Source organism: Adelges cooleyi, unplaced genomic scaffold (genome assembly GCF_023614345.1).
Source record: "Adelges cooleyi isolate 19-005CV unplaced genomic scaffold, UGA_ACOO_1.1 ACOO_flye_CR_arks_rails_tigmint_CR_PRNA_774, whole genome shotgun sequence".
In the NCBI taxonomy this organism is placed as follows: domain Eukaryota; kingdom Metazoa; phylum Arthropoda; class Insecta; order Hemiptera; family Adelgidae; genus Adelges; species Adelges cooleyi.
Genome location: NW_026096485.1, coordinates 1 through 9,790, shown reverse-complemented (window position 1 = coordinate 9,790; position 9,790 = coordinate 1). Strand labels below are relative to the sequence as shown.

General features: G+C 30.4%; 1 protein-coding gene across 1 annotated transcript; it reads left to right on the top strand.

Moving 5' to 3' along the window:
- The first annotated feature begins 8 nt into the window (after nt 1-8).
- LOC126845336 (uncharacterized) lies at nt 9-1,406 on the top strand. The gene is made up of 4 exons (XM_050583985.1): nt 9-30; nt 118-144; nt 257-307; nt 842-1,406. Exons 1-4 carry the CDS (start codon nt 15-17, stop codon nt 1,072-1,074), a joined length of 327 nt encoding a protein of 108 aa, XP_050439942.1. The 5' UTR covers nt 9-14; the 3' UTR covers nt 1,075-1,406.
- Nucleotides 1,407-9,790: the final 8,384 nt, after the last annotated feature.

Genomic DNA, 9,790 nt, shown 5'->3' with positions numbered 1-9,790 from the left:
GGGAATTGGCTATTATGTTCGTTGTACCGGGTAATAATTTTCTTTGTGGTTTATAGAATTATTTTTGCATAGCTGTTTGTTAAAATATTATGTTTAAATGGTTTTTGTATAATTTAGAACGTGCAGATCCTGGCCATCTAGACGGTAAGCACTTAAATAAATTTCAAATTTATATTACTTTACACAAAGTCACTTATATATTGATTCCTAACCCCAGAAAATATATATGTTAAATTGAAGTTGTTTTGAATTTCAGAATGCAAAACACTTCAAAATAGTTTGATAAAGGAAATACATGTTGCCTTCCGTAGGAATAACATTTAAAAATTGTTTGCTAACCCTTATCAAAATTGATACTGCCTTAGACTAAAACGAAAACCATTGAAATTAGATTTGAGGTTAAATTCAATTCAATATAACAATTCGAGACAATGTACAATAACCTGTATATTCAACCGTGATATTGATCATATTTTATTTGATTAACAATAATTAATTTCAGTTTAAGGTAGAATGATGTAGATAAATACTAGATTTTAGCTAAGTCTAGAGGCCAATTGGTACATCCCAACAAGTATCAATTTTAGTTTTTAAGTTTAGATGAACATATTTTTGTGAAATATTGTGCAGATTTTAAGTCGTTAGTGAAATAACAAAAAATATTCAATTCAAATTTACATGTAGCTTACACCTGACTGAAATAATAATTTATTACATACAAATGCAAATGAGGCAGTACTCGTATCAAAAATAGTTTGAAATGCAAACATGTAGCCAGAGAAAAAAAATGTTCAAAATTATAGTAGCTTTGTTAATTTCATCTATGCACATACAATCAAAGAAAGAAGATGGAGACTAATTGGACATACTTTAAGACACGAGGAGCAACTACACCACAGAATATTGGAAGGACAAATAGAAGCCAAGATAGGCAGAGGACGTCCTAGAACAACGCGAATCAAAAAAGTTATTAAAGATGCCGGACTGAGAACCTACAGGGAACTGAAGAGAACGGCCACTAACAGAGAAGAGTGGAGGGAGTATGGAAGAATGCTGTATAAACCCCAACCTTAAGGGTTGGTTACTTAAAATAGAAATAAAAATTTTAAAAACAATGTTCTATATTAAAATTACAAATAAAATATAATATATGATGGTTTTTGAATACTTTTATGTTAATATTGTTAAGTTTTTTCTTGATTGTTATAAATAATATTATAATGGCTATGTCTGAGTTATCTATCTTTAATATATATATATAAGCTAAGTAGTTCTGCCTGATTCATAATCAACGCACAGCCTAAACTATGATAGCTATCGACTTGAAATTTTCAGGGTGTGTTTATATCATAGTCTTGGCGTGCACTAAGAAAGAATTTTGATTTCTGGATTACTTTTTTTTTTTAAGGGGTTGAAATGGGCAAAAAATAATTTTATATTTATGTAACTATGTACCTACTACTTGAAAATGCAATTTATAAAATAATATATTTACTGATAATGTATTTAGAGTGGTTTAACTCTCTCTAAGTATTCGTTCACATCTAAATGTTTTTTTCATAGTGTTAATTTTTTTATATTTAATGAACTTCTCCAAAAAACTGCTGTAAATAGCTTTTCTGAAGGAGCTTGTTTTTTATTGGTATTTTTGAGTGTAGAAGAGGTCGAAGCATATCTAGTCGACAGTTGAGTGTTTTGTCTTTTAATTAATGTCGTGACCAGGTTAGGAGCTCGTTTAATATTAAGCCTAAATATTTGATTTGAGAGCACTGGGAAATGGGAGTTTCGTTTAAGGACACAGTGTGGCGTGAGCTGATTTAATTTCGTTTAATTTAATTTTACAATTTTTTAGCCTGGTATCTAGTGAGTCCAGGTATATATATTATATTATATTGTATATGTAGTGAGAGAGCGAGAGTTGCGGAAAAACATATTCTGGCTGGCCACAATCTCATTGGTATTGGATTGGCTTAAATAAGATTTATGTAAGAACAATTCAGAGTACGAAAATTAATCCTACATATTTTAATATGAAAAGTGCTTTGATTTCATATTACTTTTCAGCACGTTATCGTGTGCTAAATTCCATGTTTGTAAAATTGTTTTTGTGGTTGTGTATTGATTTAGGAATGTGTTTTTGCGTGGGCTGTTACTCATATGTTATTCACTACGATACGAACCCGAGCAAAAAAAAAAAAAATGTCAAAAACAACGATAAATAATTCTGTTTTTTACACCCAATACTTCATATGGTAACCTAAATTTGGGCCTCTGGTTGAACAGTTCTGCACACGTTGGAAAAAAAAACGTTTTAGAAAGAATAAAAAAAAAAATTCATAGGTATATTCTTTAAATATTTATTAGGTATATCGTAGGTATCCAGTAAAAAACTAATTTTTGTATGGTGTTATTAGGATTTTGAGAAATAGGCTGGAGGACTATCGTTAGTGATAGAAATTATAAATGTTTTAGCTTCGATGCGGAGCTGAGAAGGCATTGTTTTTACAATGATGTGTTTTATTTTTTTATTTTATTTTTGTGTCTGGACCCACGATATCTCGTAAACCGCTGAACCGATTTCTTCGTATAGCAACTCTATAGATCAGAAATCATACCTAGAAGGTGCCTTAACGGGCCAAAAATTTAAAAAAAGTTACCCCATCCCCATCAAATTCGAGAAAAACACGTAATAAATTTACAAATTTTTCAACTTAAAATTACGATGCTCTATAACTTTTTTAAAAAATAGTTGAAAATGTTACAAATTTATATGAATTGTTCTTCAAACACAGTACTATCGATAAACGTTAACAAACCAAAAAAATATCATAAAACCTTTCCCCTAGAAGGGATAGAATTTTTTTCTTTATTTCCCTTTTTCGAGCAAAGTTTTAGAGATTTAGATCTGAAAATTAGACCGAAGATAGATCTAAAATGGAACTATAACATATACAATTTTCTCAAAAATCTGTGGTAAATTTTTTTTTTTTATTAAGGAAAATCCCCAAAAATAGGGTAAATTTACACTTTATTCGTAGTCAGTTTCTAGGTGTGCTATGTGTGTGTGTGAATCAACAGTCAACAAGTAATAAAAATATTTTCATTATATTACTATGTATGGGTAACTATGGCAACACATTTTTATAGACAGACGATCAACCCTTATCGTATCCACCCTGCTCAAGACTAAATATTAAATTTTAAGTACATTATTGCTGGTCCCACGATATCTTCTAAACCGCTATAACTGGTTTGAACATACTATCCACAGATTCGCATCGAAGCGTTTATTTAAAAGTGATTTTATCACTTTCAGTTATAATAAAATCTGTAGACCTGTGACCCCTCCGTCCCCACTATGCCCCGACCCCACTGTACTGGCTTTTTTTTGTTTAAATTTTAGACACTTAAAATAATATAGTAGATCGATATATTTTAATACTTTTCTAATATAATACTCTTCTGATATGTGAATCTCTCCATCTCTACCTATATCGCTGATTAGGCTAGGTATCTAGCAGCTTACTGATAATGCATTGGTACATTAAGTGCTTAATATATTTAGTCCACGTAATATAATCAATCAATTACTTGGATTTTTGGTGATTATTTCCATTTGTATGCTACGTATATCATTTTATAGATGAAAAATCAAACATCAATTTGATCCAAGTGAAACTTGAGGGCTACATTAAAAAACACGCCGGAACAGTATTTTCTATTTTAAATAAAGGAAGTTATTTTGTCAACCAATTTGTGGACTTATGGTTAAGTGCTTAGCCCTAAAGTCGACTTGAGAATTGGGTAAATTATTTTTTGATATTAAAATAAATCTACCTAAAAAAAAATATTGTCCAATCTGGGAGTAGACTTATTAGTATAAACGAAAAAGCTACGTTATTTAGTTTCATACATTAGTACAGTTATTTATAAAAAATAGTATATTCGCATAATAATAGTTTATTCCGAAGTATGTATTATTTTTTACATTGGGTTGTAATAATTTTATGGCATAGGAGATAATTTATATAATAATAGAATTTATATTGAACAAGAAGATTTAAAAAACTGGTTGAGTGAATGTTAATAGCTGATGGGTTGAAATCTTCTCTTCATTTTAACTCATCGTGATTTGCTGTCTCACCTTTCAGCAACGAACGGACAAATTGCTCTACACTATTGTGATCAACTGAAATGTATAAATTCTCACATTAAAATAAAATATTGTATTCGCTTCACACTTTCAATGGAATTTTTTAAAAAGTTTTTAATGATAACAGCTTTAGCTAAATCAAGAATTTTATTTATCACAGTATATATAGTTTTTAAGTATACAAAGGTTGGCCGATAAAGAATGAGACTATTTTTTTAAAAAAAAAAGTCGAATTTGCCTTGTAGATTGATGATTACTCTAATTCAAATAGGAACAGAGTTGCTTGTTGAGTTGTTTCATTTATATTACATCAAGTATTTTAAGACCTATGTTGAAAAACTTACTTTTTTGTAAGTTTGTGAGTTAACGAAGGGTTTTTGTTGGGATATCTTTATTTTTTTTTCCACATGAATATATTATGTGAATGTAAAATGTAGCACCTACTTGCAAATTAAATAATAATTGCATAACATAATCAGACTAGGTGCAACAATACCAAATAAAAACACAAAATACCCCGCACACAAAAATCACCGGCAAGTATCTCGAGACCTCAGAAAAGTTACTATTTTGCTTGTAACTATGAAAGTATTCAACCAATCTATATGTTTTTTTGGAATATCAGATCACCACAACTTTCCTAATCTACTGATATCTCATATGATCAATTCTGTTCTACCACTGGATTAAATAAAGTATAACAAACTCTAGCACAATGTAATAACTATAAGACACATTGTCAAATTGCCAGTACATACACTGTTTTAGATCATTGGTAAGTTTTTAAGAAATCATTTCTATTGTAATGCTACATAAATTTTGAATTGCGCCTATTGTTAAAGCTATTGTCATTGAGCATATATTGCTTACAATATATACTCAATGCTATTATTGACTAGTCCCGCTTAAATCAAGTGATTCGTTTAAGCTCTAAAAAAATGTCAGCTACCCTATCAACCAGACACAACCCCCAAGTAATTTTTATTGAAATTTTAACGAAGCTTTAAGAGATTTTAAAAAGTTTAAGCTTCCTTAGCACCCACCACTAGTTACTTCAATATAGATTTCTCAACATACCATTTAAAAATCGAACTGAATTTTCGGCATCTGAATCCGGAATACCAAGTGCTTTGAAATGTGTTTTTGTCAATTCTCGTGTTACTAATTTATCTGGATTATTGTTCTTAATAGCCACATATATATCTACTAGAACCTCCATAAAATCCTGAAATGTATTATCAAATATTACGCCTATATTTTTGTTATCGTAGTACATTTTTTTTCTATTTATAAAAATATCATAAATCGTTTTTATTAGTGTTATAACAAAAACTAATAATTATTTTAGCAAATTTTAGACAATTGCTATAAAAAATATTACCCGCTCTGTAATTTCAACTGTCTGTTGGAATAATAGCAAAACAAAAAAACCTCATCAATATTGTGCTTTATAGAAAATACGTTATTGGTGTTACAGACAAAACTGAATAATTATGTTTAAAAAAAGGTACCTGCTCTCTAAACATTTCAAACAATGTTCTCAATACTGTCCATTCTGTCGATGTCTGTTGGATAAATATTATTGAACACAGGAAAAAGACCATCTTGAAGTTCATGTTGCTGTAAAATATGACTTTCTACTCTTTCAAATAAGTAAGACCATTAAACGCGATACTCGTCTGATATATTTTGGTATTTTGTTAGCGAATTTTACACTTGCATGTTTTTGCAGCGGTTACCTCTCCCCGCTGTCTATTTGTTTAACGTCAATAAAAAAAAAAAAACTCGAGAAGTAGATGTATTTTATTCTAAAAAGATTATTAACAGTCATTATTTAACTTGCGAATTTTTTTTTTTAAGCCAAATAAACGCATATATCGTTGTAAGGTTTTACCAAAAACTTTTACTGTTGAAATAATTATTTCAAAAGTGATTCGTATTCGAACGATATATATTTTAATACACCCGCCCCATAAATGTATCTTGTATCCGATTTCAACGATTTATGGTTTAAGATTTGTATATAAGATATATCTTTAGCGTATTATACATTTATGTTATTCCAAATTTAAGATCATAATTGCAAGTTGGATTGAACTGCATAGGTCAGACTGCGTATACCAATTACATATTTTCGAATCTTTGTATTTATTATAGAAACAAATTCGACCTACTCTCAATCAAATTTTTGGACTTTAAGTTTCGAAAAAATAAAAACTGTCAATATTCGAATTGGCCATTTTTTTTGTTCACTTTTTAGTACTACGTTTTATTATATTAAAACTTCCAAGGTTATGGCAAATCATAAAAAAAAGTAAAATAACTCACAAAATCTGGATCCATTTCAAGACTTAAACAACAATTTGAAATGCAATACGTTACGATTTTTTTCTGTTCTGCGATTTTGGAAGGTACTATAATATTTTAGTGAAGACTCATGACTAGTTGATTACTTGACCGAACAAAAACATATTGGAGTAACACAATATTACGAGAATCGAAAAACGCATGCTTTGTAGTGAATCTATTAAACCAGTTTAATGTATAAAAGTAAATTCCATTCTGTACTAGAAAAAAAATGTGTATTATAATTTTATAATATAACACTTAAATATTTGTAAATAAATAAAACTGTTTCGTAGAAACGACTTTTGGTTTTGGTAACGGCGCACTAAATAGGCAAAACAAGTATATGCATGTAAACTGTAAAGAAGCACCAGAGTTGAACATTTTTACAATAACAACTGACTGAAGTGAAAAAAATATTGTATTTTTGAATTGAATGAATAAAATATAATAAACACATTTTAATGACACGGATCGAAAGCTAGACTCGCGATGATACAATACTCGTCTATGGAAAATATAGCAAATTACACGACTGCTAAAAAGCAAGCTAGCAAAATACTACGAAAACCTAATAAACGCAGAAATGATAAAAGCAGGTGGCCCTACACTAGTAAAATACTTACATAGTCTCATCAAACAAATATGGACAAATGAAACAATTCAAATAGAATGGAATGTAGGCATCATCTTTCCAATTTACAAAAAAAGTAGATCTATGGAAAACGAACAATTATAGAGGAATATCACTGCAGCATGTATTTTATAAAACCCTCGCTAACGTTATACATAGCAGGCTAGAAGGCTACATTGAAAATTTCGAAATAAATCGAAATCAACAATAGACCAAATTTTCATTCTTAGACAAATCCTGGAGAAAACTAGATTTTATCATTTTCAGTTATAATTAAAATCTGTAGACCTGTGACCTCTCCATCCCCACTATGTCCCAACCCCACTGTACTGGCTTTTTTAAAAACAATTTTTTAACGTTTATTTGAATACTTACAATCTGTAGTATATTATATACAATAAGTAAATTTGCTGGAAGAAACAATAACAATGACAGGGCGGTGAGGCGAAGGCTCACTTCAGAGCCACCTGTATGTATATATATTTATATATATACATAACCGTGTTATTGCCTGTGTTAATTAAACAAAAAAACAGAATTACTAGAGTTTTTGTGAAAATGTTGAATTTGTTGTTTGTAATGGGATAATTGAAGTTTTGCTCTAGAAATTTAATCGTCTTACATAATATGTATTATAATCAAAGTACCGTTTGTTTAAAAATGTTGGTTGAAGTTGTTACTATTTATAAAAAAAACAAAGATGGAGTGCGCTCGATTATAGTTGAGGATTGTGCATGTGGTGTAGCACTCACATCCACAATATTGTATTTTTAGTATTTAGGGTTGATCGTCTATTAAAAAAATATATTTCTCACACCAGTCGACTGTTGATTCATTCACACGTAGCATCCTGGAAATGAAATATGGTGAAAGTCTTACACTAACTTAATTGTTGCCTTTTGAGTTTCAAGCTAAGCAGGTATTGTCAGTACAACGGTGTGTTTTTTTATCCACTTTAATATTGCAAAAAAAAAAAAAATTTTGTTTTGTTTTAAAATAGTATAGAATTTATATTTTATCAATAATAAATTATTTATACAAATAATAAAATGAAAGAATATAGTAACATATTTGTAATAATATATGATAAATTAATTTTGCTAACAATCATCGCAAGTATGAATTACTAACGCGCTGATATAAATGTATTTGTGATAATAGAGTGAAAAATTAACATTTAAAAATCGACAGTTAATACCCGTTGGTCTGAGGATCTATCTCCTAAAAACCGGTACAGATTTTCCATGTTGTCATCTTTATACTTCAAATGCGATTTAAATATTGAATAATCGGAAGAATGTTCAAATGTAACTGCGACATCTTGAAGAAATTCATTAGCTATTCCCTCTGTAAGTGTATCGCGTAATTGGGCCAACTGTACAGGCGATAAGTTTAACGACGTCGCAATAGCGTTGTGCTCGTTTTCAATGGCATTTTTCGAATTTTCAGATTGGTCGTTATCAATCATTTCGGCTATACTGCCAAAAAAATCATCTTCTTTCAAATCCAATGCACGTATGAACGTATTCACGGCAGTGTTTAACGATCGGATGTTCATTTCGTCCAAGTATGTCCAGCTAATTCGTAGCACGACCAGTTTAAATATACCAATAACCGTATGATGGACCATTCCGAAATTTGGCTGGACATTAATCTCTTTGACTTGATCGACGAATCGTGTATTCACAAGCGATGCGCGAATTTCTCCCCAAGCGTCCCTTCCAACGTATTTGCGGCACCATGTTTCGACTAAGTGTTCAGCGGTATCGTACTTATAATGCAACAGATACGTCAAATACTCTCCGGAAATTTTCTCGTTTCCTTTTTTCAAACTTTTGCATTTATAACTATTATGCGTGTCAAAATTCTTCCATAGATAATTATTTACTACCAACACTAGTATCGTTTTGTTAATAAAATCAAAAGAACCGGGTAAATCTGTTTCAGTATCCGTTACATAGTCTATGTAGTGTTTGGAAGTATTAGATTTGATGTAAAAAAAATTTCTACTGTCACAATTTAATTCGAAATATTTGTCCAGCTCTTCTAGGACAAAGTCATGCATTTTAATAATCCGGTTTTTATTCGTCTGTAAACTTCGTAAAAAAGTGTCGACGTCCGGGTATAAAAAGTTTTCCATTTTCCTAACCAAATCGTAGACCAGCCACACCTCGTACATTTGAATTCCTTTTACACCGTAAAAGGTACGAACCATATTGACTGCTGCTTCCAGGAAGCTTATTCTAAAGACTTCAATGCTTTCATACGGACTGGGTTTTGTCATGTTATGCATTTCTCTGACTATTGAAAAATGAAAATGCGCATTGAATAGACAACTGCATTTAAGTTCGTTAAACTTTTTGATTTTACCATTCTTCAGATCCTTAAGAGACACATCAGCCGTTTTTACGTTGTCTGGATAAACGTCGCCAGTGACAATTAATTGTACTTTATCTAACTCCTCTAGTTGATCAAGGATATGCGAGTATACCGAACGAATATTCTGTACTTGGAGTATGAAAAGTAAATAACATGCCGCACCACGTTGTTTTATGAACATATTTAATGATATATCTCGCAAAACGATTAACTTGGACTCAATATTGAATTAAATTTAACCACGAAACGCGAAGATGGACACCGTGTGAAGTGTAGAC

Excerpts from the sequence above, each read along its gene's own strand:
- LOC126845336 (XM_050583985.1), top strand. Across the intron at positions 145-256 it reads AGATCCTGGCCATCTAGACG|AATGCAAAACACTTCAAAAT; the intron begins GTAAGCACTTAA and ends TTTGAATTTCAG. Across the intron at positions 308-841 it reads GGAAATACATGTTGCCTTCC|AAAGAAGATGGAGACTAATT; the intron begins GTAGGAATAACA and ends ATACAATCAAAG.